Source organism: Aulonocara stuartgranti (assembly GCF_965226115.1).
Source record: "Aulonocara stuartgranti genome assembly, chromosome: 16".
Lineage (NCBI taxonomy): Eukaryota > Metazoa > Chordata > Actinopteri > Cichliformes > Cichlidae > Aulonocara > Aulonocara stuartgranti.
In genome coordinates, this window is record NC_138952.1 from 28,085,199 (window position 1) to 28,105,134 (window position 19,936).

Here is a 19,936-nt window from a genome sequence, read left to right on the forward strand (position 1 = left end):
ATATAAGACTGATGCTTATATAATTTGTATAAAATATGAAAACCTCTTAGGACTTTTGCCCACCATATGTATAGATATCTTTGCTCATAAAATTGCCAGATTATGGGCATAAAAAGTTCTTAAGCACAGATCTAACCCACCTTGGAGATGGCCACCATGATGTGTCTCATTTTTCTGCCAGCCACCCCACCTTTGCCTCGAAAGAGCTCCATCATGCGTGGAGTGTACAAGTCTAGCTCATAAAAGAATCTAGATAGCAGCGGTACTGTCGATATGCGCAGGAATTCCTTGTCAATCTGAAAAACATGAACAATGCACTTATAATATGCACCAGAGGAAGGACATACCAGGAATTATTAGCTGTTTTATCACTATGTTATGTCAATATTAGTGAAGCAAGAAATAACTGGTCAACCATAAACACACTCTAAAAGTTAGACATATAGGACATGCACCTCTTTCTCGGTGAACAGAGCTGGCCATCTGCTTTTAAAATCTGCAATAAAGGGCTGTCCTTGAATAACTTCTTGCCTTCTGTACGAAAAAGTCTTCTGCATTTTCATTGTCACTATATTGTCATCGTTTCTCTTCTGAACCTCTGAAAGCAGTGCAATTCTCTCTTTTTCCAGGCTGTCAGTGGTTTCTCCTTTTGGATACTGCGGACAGTAATTGACTTCTGCTCTTCTAGGCTTTTTCACATTCAATGCTGCCTTACTTTTGTCTTGGGCCTTGTTCTTTAGTGAATTTACCAACACCTCAGCACAGCCCAGGCCTCTTAGTTTGGTCCGGACATTGGCCATTTTATACTTGAGGCTAATTTTCCAACCATAACAGCCATTAAAGGATCCCTGCTCCCTCAGACAAGGATGCTGTTTGACAAGGGCTTCTGCAACTTCATTCAGGTCATTGTCAGTTGGATAGACTTTAAATTTTATTATTTCTTCAGCCAGCCTTTCTAAAAGGTGGGATTTCAGTTTTGGTGAGGGGGTCAAATGAGTTCCACCAGCAATGAACTCAGCATTGGCCTTTTCAAGTTGCAGTTCAGCCTCATAGCTGAAATGAGGGACTGTGAAGACACTTGGCCACACTGACAGTCTTGTAGACGGTGATGAACCTGACGATGAAACGGGCCTTGTATTGTCTGTGTCTGAAGAGCTTGAAAAGGAATGTGTTGGACTTCGCACTGGTTGACATGTCACTCCATCTTCTGTAAAACTTTGCAACTGCACACTATCCAAGTATACAACCTTTAAAGTTGCTTTATCATTAATTTCAGAGATCGCAGTCAGATTTACAAAATCATTTCCGAAATCAGGATCTTGATATTGAAGACGAAAATCCTGTTGCACTCCAAAATTTGTCTTTATTTCCTGACACAATTCCTCAATGGAGTCTGATATCCCAGCTGGTAAAATTAGTTTCCTGGCATCATCTTCTCCGAGAATGATCCTCAGTCTTATGGGCTGGGGCATCATGCTGACCTGGACAAATATCAAATATTTAAAAAATAAATAAAGATGTACTCATTGACTATTGTGCGAGTGTGTGTAACAAATTCTAATGTCAACGATAATTTGATGATGTCACCTTGGCCTCGAGGAATTTTTTTACTGGAGAAGTGAATAGTGCATTTTCCAGATTTGTCTTGCATTCTTCTAATTAATGACAATTCTTGCATAAGATGCTTAAAAGAAATCTACTCTCAATAAATTAAGTAGCAATTGGTCTGCAAAGTATGATGTATTATTTACTGTGCCAGGTGATATAGGGGGAAAATACTTAAAAACATCACTCCTGTTTACCCTGCAAGTTAGTGTGTCTCTTCAGAGTAACCAGACGCAGGCCTCCCACTGAATAGGCAGCTAACGGGTAGTCATCGAGTAGTTCCCCATGCTCAATCAGAGACACCTCTCTCGCATGTGACATGTCAAGCTCAAAAGCTCTGAAGTGCTCTCGATACCAAGCAGAGAACTTTTTTACAAAAAAGTATATTCTGCCATGCAAAATAAAAATCTGCAGAATTTCTGCAAACTCTGGCAAACCAAATATTTGCCCATGAACAACTATCATTCCTGTGCTGTAGTTCATGCCATTGTATGACACGCTTTTTGTAATATGGACATCAGTTTCATCTGGTAATCTTTGCTTTATAGCTACTGCGATATCACTTTTCAGAACATCAATTGGTACTGATGAGCCAACATTTACCATTAAAGGTGTCTTATGGTCAGAAGAGTGCAAGTCAGAGGCAATCACGAGCTGATGTTTTTTGGCAAGTGTAACAGGTATGTTCTTAAAACAGTTTGTATGGCGAGCAATTTGTTTAAAAAAAACTATGTTTCGCCTCAAATCTCATTGTCCATTTGTGGACAAGAGGCCCAAAATGCCGAATCAGAGCAGGGTAGTGCTCCAAATAATGATGTTTAGGGAGAAGACTGTTGTTTGGAAAAAGTTCTTGGTATCTCTGGCGATGTTCACTGATTTTACACTCAAGGTAGGAAATCGACTCATCAGACTGGACAGGGGCTACAACAAGCTCCACAATGTCCTTCAGATCCAAAACAATATGCCATGCAGGTTCATCCTCTGGAACAAGTGGACCAATAATTAGAGGCAACAAACGAAGCAGAGACCAATTTTCATGTGCATTTCCACCAATATTTTTTTTTAATGAGAAAGTCTGGGGAATTGCATGAGGCCGGTTGGTTTTATCTGCCCATTTATACTCAAAATTTTGGATCAAGTTAAGTTTTTCTAAGGTGAAATACTTTTTAGAGATTAAAAAAGAAAAACAATGCGCAAGCTCCACTGGTATTATGCCCTCTAGCAGATCATGTGCTACATCTGGAGGGTAGCCTGCAGTGACATGAAAATGGCTCAGATTCTTACTCAAAATACAATCTCGCTTAACTCCACAACAAGCATTTGCTGTTTCTTGTGCACGCTTCAAATGGAATTCATGAAGTTCCGGTGTTCTATGCTCAAAATCACCAGCAGTCACAGACTTTATTTCAGATTTTTTAGCTGTACAGAATCTGCATATGTATTCAGCAGAAAAACTTTCCACAAAACCTGCCAGCCCATGGGCTCCTAGGTTGTCAGCTATGACGCAGCTCACAGTTCCTTTAATACACTCGTTCAACTGACTGATGAACACACCATGTTGCTCCAAAGTTACCAGATCTCTCAAAAGTGGATCAAAGACTTTTTCAAACCCAAATGTCCTCAAATCTTCACTCTTGCAAAGGATTGCCAAATAAATGGATGAAAGGGCTGAATGAGAACCAGGTGGTAAATTGCCCAAGACCCAATATACACCACAAAGCTTGTGCTTTTTCCGTGAGGTCCCAAGAGGATTACAAACCTCAAAATCATCAATATAAAGGTTAATAGAAATTCTCAACTTCTCACCATCTAGAAAGCTATTTCTTTTATAATGCTCCCCATCTCGAAAAGATCTGTAAACCCTCTGATCACCATTCAGGTTCTCTCTATTTTCTTGAGCTATTTGTTCTTCAATCACTCTATCCAGCAATTTATTGTGACTCAATATTTCCTGCAATAACTGTAATAAAGGGATGTACTGAAATGACTTCCTTTGGTCTATCGATAAAAAATACTCAACAGGCTCTACAACCCTAAAATTTTGTATGTAGTATAGTTTTCTTTTATAAGGAGTGGCAAGAGGGCCACACTTTCCCAATATTTTAGCCACAGGGTTAGAAACACATACAGAATTTGCAAGCTCTTCAATAACAGCCTGACTAATATGGAGGTTATGGCTCTTAAAAATTTCTGTAATTGTACGTTTTGTCAGAGGTACACTAGCTGAACTCAACAGAAAAACTAACTCCTCTAAGAACTCATCTAATCCTTTTGCTGGAACATGAAATATGTGTTCCAATTTCAACAATATTACTGCTAATTTCCGTTCAATTAGTTCGGGCTGATTTTCAACAGCACTATTATCACATTCTGTCACTGACTCACTTTCAAATTCACCATAGGATACATCTTCAGAACAGCTAGCCCTTACATTATCAGAGGACTCTATCACTTGAACTGGGTCCACACGTGTAACTACACTGGCTTTAAAATCTTTAAGTGTGTGTGGATGATGCTTCCTCTTTTTGTGTGTATAAAATGTATTGTAAATATTTGTCTTGAAAGGGCAACCAAGAAACACACAACTAACTGTCTCGTTACTTCGCAGATGTGTTCCAATATGGACAAAAAAATCTCTCTCAGAGAAGACGTCACTGCAGTCACATAACTCACATTTAAAAGTTACTGAACTTGAAGCTGTCTGTGTAAACTGAGATGAATGAGCTTTATAGACATGAGTGTTCAGTCCACTCCAAGTCTTAAATGTGCACGGACAATTAACATATATGCACAGATAATGTTGACCTATTCCGTAATGATGATGTAGTTTATAATGTTGAAGTAATTTGTACCTGCTGCTCTCTCTGGTAACACAATGCTTGCACTGCCACATACACGTCACTGATAAAAAATGAAATATGCATTAGAAAATGTCAAGGAGATTAAACTTCTGCATCATCCAAAAAAAAAAAAAAATAACATAATAATAATAAGGCAAACATGAACTTACCATGTATTGTTGAGGAGGTGCATAAGAATCTCAGAGCATGGGAATGTGGCTTTATTTTGTGATGTATTTCTGGGGAGAGAAATTAATTAAAACAAAGTTATTACTCTGACAAATTTGTGTTAATATCTACATACTGTGAAATGTGAAGACTGTTACGGTGCGTACACACCGAACGCGATAGACGCGACCAGAGCTTCAGGTTTACATGTAAAGTCAATGGAGGAGCACGATGAAGCGCGACTGGGGGTCCAGCTAAACTTCGGAAGCAGATTTGCATTGAGAAAACGCTTTTCTGCCTACTTCACACGACTGACGCCTTTGAAGCGCGAAGTAAAATACGCACTGCAGTTTGTGTGTGTGCATTCGCGCTTATCACGTCTACCGCTCGAGTTGGTAAAATCTGCGGGACAGCAGCTTCTCAAACTCGGCAAGGGACAGAAGGTGGTACAGCTGAAAGCGGCCGTCATCCAGACGGAGCTTCTGGAGCAAGTGGTGAAACTCACCAAACTGCTCACGCTTGTGGAAGACCTGATGGACCCAGGTACAGTGAGGACGTCCTTTAGGCACTGCTCTGCTCTCCACAGCAAATAGAGAAGGGAGACTCTTTCTTCAAACGCTAGATTGACAGCTGCCATTTTAATAACATACCGTCTGGCACTACTTCCTCCCAGATCTCTTCTTCATACGAGTGAAAATTGCATATAAACCTCGACCAGTTCATGCTGGACGCACTTCGAGGTGCAAATGTGCACGAGATCAGCTAGGGGCATCTATCGCGTTCGGTGTGAACGCACCGTTAGTCAGCCTTAATGCAGAGCACCAGAGAAACTATAACCCGAACAATTATCCACCTAAATCATTCTGAATTCAAAAATTAAGTGAATATATTACAAAAAAAGAAAATGCACATGCAATTATTGTGACAGATTTTATCTTACTCCTTGTTATTAACTCCCCTAAACGCTGGTTTAGTTGAATTAAACCTTTCATCAATCCAGTTAATGCGGTTGCCCGCGACTAAACTCCACTGACAAAAACAGGAATTTTAGATAGAGCATCATAAAACACTCATAAAATCACCAAAACCATGTCGGTCAGTCTTACCACTACTACCAACAATCACCAACTCCGGTTAAGCAGAAAGTAACCCTTCATTCATGGAGCTATATGCGAAGACGTTACGGCTCTACGCGGCTTTCCCGCTCTTCAAAGTTAGCTAACTCCAGAGAAGAAAAACAGTCCTACCAACGCAGATAACCATGAAACACACCTCATTCAAAGTCGACAGAAACAAAAACAAAAAAACGAACTTACCAAAATAACCTCATCAGTTTTTGCTCTGTTGCAACAATTAGCGACTCCGGTTAAGTTTTTTAAAAAAACATTAAATTCACCGACTTACATTTGAAAAATGTTTGGGTCTACAACCTCCCTGCTATATATAAATCTCCACACTACACAGGTAAAAAATTTTAACTAATAGTATTTATCTCTCACTCCACTAACCTAAATAAATATATCAAGAAATATTACTTACCTCACTATCAGGTATGCCAAAGAAGTAACTCCACGTGCGCTCGTTAACTTCTCAACGGACCTTTCCGCATCCGGTGGGCGTGGAGCATGCGCAATACATGACGCTATCAGAGCCTTTGGTTTGATGGACCTCATTCTCATTGGATTGCCATGAACGAATTTAACTCATCAAAGTTTTCTTTGATTTATATTCAACAAAAAAGAATGAATCATTTAATGAGCATAAAAATGATTTCTTCATGTGATGTAAACATATTACTACTTTGTTAATCAAACACATGCCCTAGTTGATTTTTTTGAGTGTAGCCAGCAACCACTCGGCAAACAGTATCAGAATGCACATTTTGTTGCTAGTGACAGGAGGTTGCCAGTGGGTTGTTAACCCTTTTCTAGGCCTTTATAATTGAAACCAGCACTATTTGACAACCAGTGTTGGGGTTATTACTCAAGAAATGTAATGTATGGCATATTACTTGTTAAATGTCATAAAATTAATATAGTACATTATTGATAGAGAAAGTAATTTGGTATACCATTTGGTACATTAAGGAAAGATTTCTTTTTTCTACAGTATGCTGACCTCACAGGAGCCAGGCTGCAGTATCTGTAGAGTCACAATTAGTTTCACTGCTTTTCTAAACCAGGGGTAGAACATAGCATAAATCAAAGGGTTTAGACAGGAGTTAAAATAGTACAGATAGATCACAATCGATGCAGATGAGCTATTGAGCAACTCGTTTCCAAAAAGTGAAATAAAGTAATATGAACAGAAACATAATAGAAACACAAGAACAAGAACACCCAGAGTCCTGGCTGCTTTTAACTCTGATTTCTTTGCTGTTAGAGTCACTGAGAGCTGCAGTGTGACAGCTGTAACCTGAGAGCGCATGGCACGGGCCTGAGACACAGCCACCACAAACACTCTCATGTACAGAACAATGATGACAGTAAGTGGAATAATAAAGGATAAAACAAGGTCAACAAATCCTGCAATAAATTCAATGATAATTATACATCTTCCATAGCAAGATTTATGCTTGCCTGGTTGACTTAGATCATCTATTAAAATCACATAACAGTAGAAAACAGAGCAGAGCCAACACAGACAAACACAAAGTTTCACTCTTCTCTCTGTGATTCTGGTGGGGTAATGCAGAGGGTCACAAATAGCCACATAGCGGTCGACTGATATCAGCACCATGTTGCCCACTGAGACAGAGGTAATGATGTAGGATACATAATTATACAGAGAACATGTGAGCTGACCAAGAAACCAACACGCTGTATTTCGCAGGATTTCTCCAGGCATAAACAGAAGACCAACGAGAAAGTCAGTGACAGCCAGAGAAAGGAGCAGGATGTTAGTGGGTGTGTGGAGCTGCCTAGAAAGATAGGAAAATATAATTTTTAAAAAAAAGTCAACAGAAAGAAAGTATTCAAACAGATATAACAAATCAGGTATACACTTGTAAAGCCACAGCAGCAGGTAAAAAATATGAAACTCTGCCTGAAGTGGGAGACTGCAATGATGACGAGCAGGTTGAGAGTCACAGTCAGCAGAGACATTGAGGACACAACAATATAAAGGAGCAAAACTTGAGACAGAGGAGTTGTAGGTTTCTTGCAGGAGATGTTGAAGAGTTGTGGAAAGCAGAGCTCTGCTCCATCCTGAGTATCCATCTCCACAGACCTGCAGAGAGCTCCAGCTCTGGCTGAGTTATGACTACAATTAGTAATATAACTGATCCCAACACCACGTTCTCTAAACTCCTCCCCTCCTCTTTCTTTCAGTTTTTATTGGACATTGATTTCCCCCTTCCCTTTGTCTTGGCCAAAAGCTTCACTATTTTCTTCCTGTAGGCCTGCCTCTCTCTCTTTTCTAAATTCCTTTTGGATATGTTGTACTTGTGTTTTGTTTTGTTTTTTTGTTGTGTCCTAATCTCTCTCTCTCTGTTCATTCTAGGTCAGAAATGGAAGTCTCAGTTTTTTAATTTACTCAACTTGTCAATCGGTAGGCCCACAAAACCCCTATACAGGATGTTGATTTCAGCTCACTGATTTAAAAAAAAAAAAGGTCCTAATCCCTGATCCTATGAGTCTTGCCCAGTGGACAATGCAGGATTCTGATGCTGATGTGGGTGAGGGGACTCGCCCAGTACTGGCTACCTTAAAATCAGCCAGGTGTTTTCCATAATAACCCTGACAAGACGTAACATGAGTAGCTTATTTAACATGGCACTTGTTATTTCTGGTATTATTTTAGTAGCTTTGAAGGAAGGGTAACCTGTGTGAGCTTTTTGCACTAATAAAAAATAATCCTCATTGTTACAGCAATAAAGGATGAATGTGGAAACATACTTACCACCCCAAATTATATTAATATTCAGTTCAGTCATTTTATGAAAATTTGTATACTTCTGAAGCCTGTAATGCAGCCTTAGTGGAAGATTTTTTTGTAATTTGGCTATGCACACTCTTATTTGGATAAATCCAAATTGAAGAATGACATTATGCCATCAGAAATAAATGAGTGTGGTGGCATGGTTGGCGTTGTCGTGCGAATGCACCTGCACAGCATCTGCTATCACGCCCGCCGTGTTTAAAACCAAGGGGAACCCCTGGTTTTAAAGAGAGTTGTGGTGTGACGTTATGTGCGGCTGGCAGCTTGTGAGCTGCAGTCAGAATGACTAAAGATGGCTCTGATTAACGATTTCCGGAGCTGGGTCCGTGCCCGCTGGAGGTGGGGGAGCTGCCACAGCTGGAGATGGAGGAGACACACGAGAGTCCTCTCCAGCTGGGAGCGGTGGAGGAACTGTGTGGGAAGACATAGGTCCCAGTGTCAGGGGAGCCTGCTCGACCTGGGTCCGAGGTCTAGGCACGAGCTGCTCCAGAGTGACAGATGCCGGCCCAGCCACCTGAGCGTGGGCTTACGACTATCCCTGCAGGGTCGTGCCGGCTCGCCAGGTGGCCTCCGGACCAGCATTGCCGTCACTGCTGGAGGCGTGGCCGGACTCCAGACCAGCGTCGCTGCCACCACTTGAGGCGTGGGCAGCCTACGGAAGGGACACGGCCCTGTCGCCATGTTGGAAGCTAGCTGGGGGCAGTAGGTTCGGCCAGATCGTTCCCCAGCCTCAATCGGGCGATGGGGTTGTGTGGTGACGCTCTGATCAACGATTTTTGGACCCGCCGTGTCTCATTCACCCCACAATAAGGCTATCAAGTAATTGAAATATGATATGGCCCAGTCCATATAGATTTCCCATCTAGCAAGAAACAGTTATCGGGTCTGCCGTCGTATCTTCACTGTAAACATACCACCGCAGACACAATGAAAATGCAATAGTATTCATCACGCTACTTTCAAGACGCTTCATACTTCATCACCATCATGCACTACCATTTCGTGCGAGTTCTGGTCATTTTTACCTGTGTTTGGAGACCCGGCACATGGCTCCTTTGTTTATATTAGGGATCAGCTGTTAGCACTGCGCCCTGCAGCTGCAGTTGTGCTACTGGCGGACAGACCTGACATCCCCAGTGAGGTGAGGAGGAAGAGAAGGGGGTGTCGTGCCTGGAGGGAGCGTTGTCGCATCGGAGACGTTACAGACATCTCTCCCTTTGTTGATCATGGGAAATGTGAGATCACTCCCTAATAAGATGCAAGAGCTATAACTCTCCCTCCCCCAGGAAGATCTGATCACAACATGGTGCACCTTGTTCCTGTATATGAGCCTTTAGTACGCAGGGAGCGACCAATCGCCCGCACAGTGCAGAGATGGTCGGGCGCGTAAGGGACCCGCACAGCCAGAGCCGAAGGTCACAGCATACCAGGGTCCTACCCTGGCCAAAGTTGGTATGCTGTCTGGACTGGCCTTGCACAGTGCAGAGATGGTCGGAGGAGAGCGAGGAGGCTTTTAAGGACTGTTTTGAGTCTACTGTGTGGGAGGTGCTTTGTGATAACCACGGGGAAGACATCAGCCTTGTGACCTGCCTTATGGGCTACATTAACTTCTGTGTGGATAACATCATACCCACCAGGACCATGCAGTGTTTCTCCAACAACAAACCTTGCATTACCCCAGAAATTAAAGCTGTCCTCAAGCAGAAGAGGAGGGCCTTCAAAGCTGGAGACAAGAAGGAGCTGAAAATGGTGCAGAGAGAGCTGAGAGGTCTGATCAGGAATGGGAAGGACAGCTACAGGCAGAAGATGGAAAACCAGTTTCAACAGAATAATGTTAGTGAAGTCTGGAGAGGCCTTAGAACCATCATTGGCCACACAGATCAAAACTCTCTGCCACTGGGGGATATGAGGTGGGCAAATGAACTGAATCACTTTTTTTTTAAATTTTTTTTTAATTTTTATTTTTTTAAATGACATCAGAAACAGCAGTATGCGACATTACGTGATGGCAGAGCTTCAGTTCATCCTTTGTCATTTTTTTTTTTTTTTTAATAAATAGGACAGGGGGAATGAATGAGAGAAAGAGGGGGAGAGAAAGAAAGAAAACCAAAGGGGAGAAGAGACGGTGAGAAGGGGGGGAAGAGAGAGAAAAAAAAAAGAACTCCTGAATCACTTTTTTAACAGATTTGATTAAACCAGGAGACAGTCTTCAACATTGGCTGAACACTCACCCACTGCAGCTGTTCCCCCTCTGACACCTCAGTCACTTCACACCTCCTCTACTCACCCTGCTCACTACTCCCCACCCCCCAACCACAGCATCCAGCACACGTCTCTTTCGACCATCCAAGTTAGGAGGGAACTGAGGAGGATCAGAGCCAGGAAGGCAGCGGGTCCAGATGGCATCGGCTCAATGGTTATCAAGTCCTGCACAAGATCGTATGTGTGGGATGATGGAGCACATCTTCAACCTGAGCTTGAGGCTGGGGAGAGCTCCACAGCTCTGGAGAACTTCTTATGTTGTACCAGTGCCAAAGACTCCACATCCTGAGGACCTCAACAGCTACAGGCCAGTGGTTCTGACATCCCACCTGATGAAGATACCGGCAAGCTTCGACCTGGCACAGCTTCACATCAGTGGACCCGCTTCAGTTTGCCTACCAACCTGGCACTGGAGTTTTCTGGCTCCGTTCCTCTTCACCATCTACATTGCAGACTTCTCCCACAACTCCACCCAGTGCTTCCTGCAGAAGTTCTCTGATTACTCTGCAATAGTCGGCCTCATCACTGATGGGGATGAGAGGGAGTACAGTGAACTGACCCAATCAACTTCTGGTACCAGCAGAACTACCTACAGATCAACACTAGTAAAACCAAGAAGCTGGTGGTAGACTTCCACAGGCACAAACATCCTCCACTGCAACCACTAAGCATCGAAGATATGGACATTGAGGCTGTGGATGGCTACAGGTAACCTGGCACCTGGTACAGGTACTTTGGTGTTCATCTGAACAACAAACTGGACTAGACTCACAATTCAGATGCCCTCTACAGAAAAGGGCAGAGCAGGCTGTACCTGCTGCAGAGACTGGCCCTCTTGACCCAGTGCAGGTGGTGAGAATGATGGCTAAGCTGTCATCCATGTTGGACAACATCTCCCACCCCATGCAGGAGACTCTGACAGCAGTAAGTAGCTCCTTCAGTGGCAGGCTGCAGCACTCATGATGTGGGACCTAGAGGTTTCACAGGTGTTTCGTTCCAACCGCTGTCAGACTCTAAAACATGGTCTCTGTAGATGACCACACATGTGCAGACAGACACACACAAACATCCAATACACCATGATAGCTGTCAAAAGAGAATTGTACATAGTGTGATCAGCTACATGAAATGTGTCTTTTTATGGATCACTAAGCAATCCACATGTCTACGTGACTTTTCACATAAACTCTTGTGTGATAAACTTATTTAGCAACTAACAGCTTCCTCTTTTCTAAGAACATACAGATTTAGAAAAGGGGAACCTCAACTCTGAGTTCTTAGAATAACTTTGTTATATTTGTACACACACAAGCTTGTATAAATAAAGAACGCAGACAGTGACAGAGCACGAGTCCATGAGTGCCTCCTGCGAGGACGAGCGCTCGTGAGTAAAGACAACTGCAGTGTTTGTGTTTTCTAACTCAGGTGTCTTAGCTGAAGAATTGCACTACTCGCTCTCCAGCACTACTCGCTCTCCAGCGAGTAGTGCGGTGCTCTTAACGGATAATTGGAGGTGAGCTTCCCTCCCTCCAAGACATCTACAGGAAGCGGTGCCTGAGGAAAGCGGGGAGGATCATCAAGGACTCCAGTCACCCCAGCCATAAACTGTTCAGACTACTTCCATCAGGAAGGAGGTTCTGCAGCATCCGGTCCCGTACCAGCAGACTGAGAGACAGCTTTTTCCATCAGGCCATCAGACTGCTGAACACGTCATAGACACCTCAGCTTCACTACTGGAACTTTAACATTATGCACTCCATACTGTACAGTAACGCCACTGTTTTGCACATGTCTCACTCTGTATATTTTATTTTATATATTTTATTTATTGTTTACTCTATTTAATTCGTAAAATATCTGTACACACACACACACACACACACGTAGAAAAATATTTAGTATACACATCCAGAAATGCATATACTATTATATATTGTACATATATTTATTAGTTTCAGATGTAGCCATTCTTGTATTTTGCTTGTTTACATTATTGTATTTTGCACAACTCTGTTGCTTGTGAAGCTCGCACACAAGAATTTCACTCACATGTGCTGTACCAATGTACCTGCACATGTGATGTGACAATAAAAGTGATTTGATTTGATTTGATTCTTAGAAATCCCCTGTCAATAGCCTTCGCTCAGTCTCCCTTATATGCAATATTATGTGCAATATTTATGTGCTATACCGAGTGCAATTTTTTTCATTTTTTGATTGCAGCCATTCCCCAACTCTCTGTGAATGGTACTCATAGCCATTGATCAGTGGGTTTTGGTCAGTGGTTGTTGATCAACGGTCATGAGAAATTGCACAATTAAGATTAAGGAACTGACCTCTCAGCCCATTGTTCCTCAGTGGGCTGGTTTCAGTCATTATACAATTGTACTGTTTATAAGATTGGGGAAACCTGCAGTCAGCTGAGACTGAAGAAGTCACTTGGATGAGTGACAAAACATTTCTCTCACAAAACGCTACATCAAGATGAACAGAATCAACTTTTGGAAATTTACTTTCTTGGATAATTGAGAATGCATCAAGACGTATACCTACTATAGGTAATACGTTACTATAACATGGTATTTTATTTTATTTCGTTGGTACCTTATTCGATGGTATATAGTATTTTATTCTTGTATGTTATTCTTTTCTTAACCTATTCTATTGTGTTTTTCTTAAAGTTTAGTGCTCTTAAACTTGTACTCTCCCCCCCCCCCCCCCCCGTTTTTGAATCTTTTAAACCAATAAAAAGATGTAAATAACAATAAGAATAACACCAGACTTTTACCGTTATTGTTTTTACAAAAGTGGAAAAGTCCACAATGTAGGTTTTAATTGCAGGAAATTTTATTAAAGGAATTTAGTAAAGCTAAACCAAAACCGAATAATGAAAATCACAAAAAATATTGAACTCAATTAAACTTTACTCATCTTAGAAACTCTGAGTTTAATCTTATCTTTGGTGAGGAGAAGTTGAAGGAAAGATAATATAGCCAGGCCTAGAGATGTGTTCGTGCCTGTGTTCAAATCCGCTGGGTCTCACTGCTCTCACGCAGTGTTGGGGAGTAACGGAATACATGTACCGCCGTTACGTATTTAAAATACAAAATATGAGTAACTGTATTCCGTTACAGTTACCGTTTAAAACGGTGGTATTTAGAATACAGTTACTTTGTTGAAATAAATGGATTACACTGTGGTATTTTCCTGCTTCATATTGTTGCGGGTCAGGACTGTTTGGATTTTGTTTGACAGCTATGTGCCGTTGTTCCAGGCGGGGCGGCAGCGTTACGGTTGCCGTGGTTACAGGGTGATGCTCTCTCTGCGACTGTGTGTTTCCTGGGTGAGAGAGGCCTTTTTGTTGTTGTTGTTGTTGTGCTAAGCTAACAGGCAGAATGCTACAGACATAGCCCTAAAGAATGTAGCCTCGTGGGCAGTGTAGTCTGTGCTGCAAGGAGAATGGACTGCGACACGTTATGTGTCTGTGAGTGCGAGGAGGAAGAAGAAGGAGAGTGGAAAAGTACAAGCTGTCATCGAGCAGAAACGGGAGCTGGAAGCATGTAAATACAATAATAACCACTGCAGCCAAGAAGAGTGCCTGACGAGCCCAGTTGTAAGTAAGCTATTAAGACTCGACTGTACGCCGTGTTCGTGTTTTCCTCCGAAACAATAAGTTCCGTTGGAGCAGCCTTTCAACGCCTCTCTCTGTCTCTCGCTAGCAAAGTTGACCCAGACAACAAAGTAAAGCTAGTTTTCAGCTACAAGCCCAACTCGAACCCACCGTATTAGCCAGAAGTCCTTTACTACGGTTCGGAGCCGCGGACCTTCAGTAATAGTAATAAATCACACAGCAATAGTACATTCATGTAGTTGTAAAAAGCATGATAATATATTAAGTAATCCAAAGTATTCAGAATACGTTACTCTCATTGAGTAACGTAATGGAATACGTTACAAAATACATTTTGGGGCATGTATTCTGTAATCTGTAGTGGAATACATTTTAAAAGTAACCTTCCCAACACTGCTCTCACGACACACTCCACACGGGAGTCATCAGTAACACAGAACTGAAGACTGGTTTTTGCTGTGTGATGACCCACTGCACCCTGCCTTCTTCTTCTTCTTTCTTACAGTTGTATTGGCAGTTGGCAAACAACTGAAAGGTGGTTTACCGCCACCAACTGGTATGGAGTATGGTCTGGAACGACGCTCAAAAAAAAGAAAAAAAAAGAAATCCTCAAATCCTTCCAAACAGGTTCCCCTCTTTTAAAAACTGAAATAAGGTCTGATAACTTTTACTTCCCGAGTCCTTTCGCAACAAATCAACCAGATCCAGTTTGATTTTTAAGTTACTAAGATTTTGAATCAAATGTCTACTCTCAACCTGAGACCTCTGACACTGCAACATGACATGTTCTACAGTTTCCTCTACCCCACAATAATCACATTTTCCGGTACTATGTTTCTGTCATGGTCCGCGGCCCGGCGTCCGAGGTGCTGACGGGATGCCCACGGCCACGGGCGTGGCTGCTAACTCCACACCTGCATCCCATCCCAGGCGATCACCAGGTGGACTATTTAATCCTGCCCAGCTTGCTGCTCCACGCCAGTCCGTAGTCGTCTCTCAGCGATCACAACTCGGCGTGTTTTGAGCCACCTGCCTGTCCACCTGCCCGTCCGGAATTTGGGTCACGATCAGCACTCGCCGCCTCGACTTTTCTGGAGTTACCCCGCGGACCCTCACCCCTCCCTCCGGCTCCCTCGGCCCCGCTATCATCCCTCCCACAGTCCCGCTCTCGGCGTTCCTGCGCAACTCACCTCCCGGTCCTTCGGTTTCTCTGGTTCCACGCGTTTTTTCCCTTCTACCCTCCCGGGACACCTTCAGTTATAATAAAGTTTATTTTTTTCTTATACCCCGGTGTGTGTGTGCTCTGCTTCTGGGTCCAGCTTGTGCGCGGAACTTTGGTTCATGACAGTACGGACTGGCCAGTATGGACCCAGCAGACCCACTCCGCTCCGCCATCAATAAACAGGGCGCTATTCTCGGCCGCCACGATCAGCAGCTCCAATCACTCCAAGACCGTTACCAAGAGCTCAGTGACACTCAGGATCAGCTGCGAACCAAGCCGCCAAACCCGTGCACCGCAGCGTTTCACCTCCGCCGCTGGAGCCCTTCCACGGGGAGTTAGACCTGTCTGGGGGGTTCCTTTTTCAATGCTCCTTGTTCTTCAGCCGCACGCCGCACGCCTTCCCCACGGATGCTACTAAGATTTCCTACTGGGGTTGTTACGGGGACGAGCTTTAGCATGGGCTGAGGCTTATTTAACCTCTCACCCCATTCGTGATTGCGATTACGACGATTTCCTGGAGGAGTTCCAGGCTACGTTCTCCCCTCCAGTCTCGGAGGACAACGCCGCGCAGAAATTGCTGGTGCTCCGTCAGGGGCAGCGCAGTATTGCGGAGTATCTAGTCGAGTTTCGTACCAGAGCAGTCGCCGTGGGTTGGCCCGATTCGGCCCTCCGTGGGGTCTTTTTACGGTCGCTAACCGACCAGATGAAAGACCAACTAGCGTTTCACGAGGAAACGAAATCTTTCGAAGAATTGGCTTCCCTTGCCCGCAGGATCGATAGACGCCTACGGGAGAGGGATGCCGAGCGGCGGCTTAAGCCTATGGGCTCCGTATTGCGCCCCGGGATCCGTGTTTCTTCGTCCCCACCCACGGCTGCGTGTACGCGCTCTCCATCGCCTCCTCTGCCCGAACCCATGCAAATCGGGCGCTCTCGGCTTTCTCCGGAGGAGAGGGAACGCCGATTCCGGGCTGGGGATTGCCTGTACTGTGGGAGGCCCGGTGACCGCATCGCTGTTTGCCCGGTCCGCCTAAACGACCCGGCCCACCGGTAAGTCCGGGGATACGGGTGGGCAGCACTTTAAGCACTACTAGACCCCGATTGTTACTGTCCGTTACCATTGTGACTAATAATCAGACTTTTACATGCCCCGCGCTGGTGGACTCCGGGGCGGAACAGAACCTCATGGATGAGAAACTGGCTAAGAGGTTAGCGGTATCTCTTACTCCACTCGAACCGCCCATCCCTGCGTCCACATTGAATAATCAGGTGTTTGCTTCTAGAGGGTAGCGAAGCTCCCGGGAGTAGATCAATGGCGCAGTCATATGGTTGGTGAGGTGGTAGTGAGAGCGCCTCGTCTTTACTGAACACCTGCCGTAGATCGTGATATTCAGGGGGAACGGAAGAGAGGTCTAGTGCTGGTGGCAGGACTGGGCTTCGTTCCGTTGAGGCGGGGGGAACGGCTGACCCCAAGCAGTTTGCCAGACAAAACAAACTCCAGCTCGCGATTCTCTTTCCGGCCCAATCAATGTGAGGATTATGCCTCTGTAACCAGGGGTAACCTAAGATAAGCGGGGTGTCAGGAGCGGGGAAAGTGAAAAAGGAAAGCTGCTCCTGGTGGTTTCCTGATGCAACTAACTGTACTGGTGCGGTTTGGTGAGTGCTAGTTAAACTCCCAGAGAGCAGCCATTTGGCTTTTCTACCTATAAAACCCGGAGAGCAGCCAAATGGCTGGTAGGCTTTTAGCTAAGCTTTAGCTTTAGCCAAGTGGAAGCTAAATTGGCTAGTCATTCATATGTATATTAGGTTGTTACCTGGGAATTCTGGAGGGAGGGGAGTGGGGGTGTGTGATTGAGGACGTGGGGGAGCTGCTAAAAGCTGTGCACTTCCTTTTGTGTTTCATCTTGATGCATTCTCAATCATCCAGGGAAATAAATCTCCAAAAGTCACCAACTTGGAGTGTTTCAGTTTGCCATCTTAGGGAGAAATCAACACACATGGGTGTATGTCCTTTGTTGCTGAGATTTATTGATAAAAACAGTACAAAAAACCAACTATTTGTACACATATTTACAAATAATAATAAAAAGTGAGTGAGTACATTTCAACATTTTGTTTTGTTGTTTTGTTTTGTTGTAAAGGGTTTTCACACCATTCCAGACCTCCCTCATATTGTTCCTCTCCAACTTCTGCTCCACCTTCCTCCTGTAGGTGTCCTTTGCTTCCCTCAGGCAGCGTTTCACCTCCTGCTATGCTGCTTTCATCTCCTCCTTCACTTTGCTCCTGAAAGCTTTCTTCTTCATGTTGAGGACAGCTTTGACTTCCTGTGTTACCCACGGTTTGTTATTAGGATAACACCGTACCGTCTTAGCAGGGGCGACCGTGTCCACACAAAAGTTGAGGTAGTCTGTAAGACAGTGTGTCGCCCCCTCTATGTCCTCACCATGTGGGCTCAGAAGCACATCCCAGTCTGTGGTGTCATAACAGTCTCTCAGAGCATTATCTAAAAGATGGCGCCGGTGAGGTCGGCTGCCGTCACGACTGCTCCGACCACTTTTTCTTTGTCTTTTGTTTTTTAAGTTAGTTTTCAGCGTTTCTAAATCGGCAAAATCATCACCATTGGGTACATTAGGTATGACAGTGACACTCTTGTTTCTATTGGTATACAATGTACTCACAATTCGAAGTTTTTAACTCCGGATCCGAGCTGGCCGAGTGAGATCTTGAGGGAGAACAAAGGGAAGCGGCGGCGGCCTAGAGGGAAGCGAGCTGGCATCAGGAACAGGCTGAGAGCTCGTGCACACCGCATACCTCTGCCTAGCATCCTGCTCGCCAACGTCCAGTCACTGGAGAACAAGCTTGATGACCTCAGGGCCAGGATAAAGTTCCAGAGAGACATTCGGGACTGCAATCACCTCTGCTTCACCGAGACATGGCTGAATCCAGTGGTGCCGGACCACGCCATCCAGCCGGCCGAGTTCTTCTCGGTTCACCGTATGGACAGGACACGGTACTCGGGGAAGTCAAGGGGAGGCGGCGTGTGTTTAATGGTGAACAACAACTGGTGCAACAGTGCGAACGTTGTTCCTCTCACACGCTCCTGCACACCAAATCAGGAATTACTGTCCATCATGTGTCGTCCTTTTTATCTACCTCGGGAATTTACATCGGTCAGTATAAGTGCCGTTTATATTCCACCACAAGCAGACACGGTCACCGCCTTATGCGAGCTGCATGAGGCACTCACACAGCGCCAGACACAACACCAGGATGCTGTGCTTATTGTGACGGGGGACTTTAATAGTGCCAACCTCAAACGCGCAGCGCCGAACTTTTATCAACACATCACCTGCCCCACCAGAGGTGAAAGGACACTGGACCACTGCTACACTACGGTCAAGGACGGCTACAAGGCACAATCTCGCCCTCCGTTTGGCAAATCTGATCACGCCGCCATCTTCTTCATGCTAAAATACAAACAAAGGCTGAAACAGGAAGTTACGGTTCAGAGGAAGGTCGCGCGCTGGACGGATGAATCGGTGGCTGCGTTACAGGACGCACTTGATGACGCAGACTGGGGCATGTTCAGAAACAGTTCCAATGATGATGTCAACGTGTTTACGGAAGCGGTTGTGGGATTCATCGGGAAACTAGCGGATGATACCGTGGAGACAAAGACTATCACAACTAGAGATGGACCGATCCGATATTACGTATCGGTATCGGTCCGATACTGACCTAAATGACTGGATCGGATATCGGAGAAAAATAAAAAATGTAATCCGATCCATTAAATATCACGAAAGCACCTCACAAAACTTGCAACACGCTGTAACTCACCTCAGAACGTTAGCAGTCGGAGCAGTATGCATCACGTGATAGAGCGGCTGTGGCATGCGGGACCTGTCGGTGGTCTGGATAGCATGTGGAGCTTCGCTAGCAACCCGGCATTTCATCTCCGACAAAGTTATCCCCGAGAGAAGTAAAGCAAGTGTGTAAGTCCATCTCTGAATGTTTGTAAAGCATTCCTGCGTTAAGCTTAACGAGCGACTGCCTCTCGCTCTCCGGCTGCTACTTCAATCATGAAACTGCTTAATGATCAGCTGATCGGCTTTTCTGTCGCGAGTCCGTGTCTCTTGTTTGCTTTTGGCCCACTTTGCACCAGAAAGAGGAAACCAGCGGCTGAACAACAGCAGCACGTTTAAGCTTGATCAGCTGTTGTTAGAATGTATTTAATATTACTTTCTACTCGAGGATCTTTTTCTACGTAGC

General features: G+C 44.4%; 2 protein-coding genes across 2 annotated transcripts; both read right to left on the reverse strand.

Annotated features, from left to right (window-relative positions):
- Nucleotides 1–633: 633 nt before the first annotated feature.
- On the reverse strand, nucleotides 634–6,432 carry LOC309690470 (uncharacterized protein; the record flags this gene model as incomplete). Its single annotated transcript, XM_082507499.1, has 5 exons — nucleotides 6,153–6,432; nucleotides 4,616–4,684; nucleotides 4,458–4,506; nucleotides 716–1,481; nucleotides 634–656 (listed from the first exon to the last, which is right to left on the reverse strand). The coding sequence occupies exons 1-5, from the start codon at nucleotides 6,290–6,292 to the stop codon at nucleotides 634–636; spliced, it is 1,047 nt and encodes a 348-aa protein (XP_082363625.1). The 5' UTR covers nucleotides 6,293–6,432.
- Nucleotides 6,433–6,716: 284 nt separating this feature from the next.
- On the reverse strand, nucleotides 6,717–7,831 carry LOC309691398 (trace amine-associated receptor 13c-like; the record flags this gene model as incomplete). Its single annotated transcript, XM_082509008.1, has 2 exons — nucleotides 6,717–7,533; nucleotides 7,659–7,831. The coding sequence occupies 2 exons, from the start codon at nucleotides 7,829–7,831 to the stop codon at nucleotides 6,717–6,719; spliced, it is 990 nt and encodes a 329-aa protein (XP_082365134.1).
- Between the last annotated feature and the right edge of the window lie 12,105 nt (nucleotides 7,832–19,936).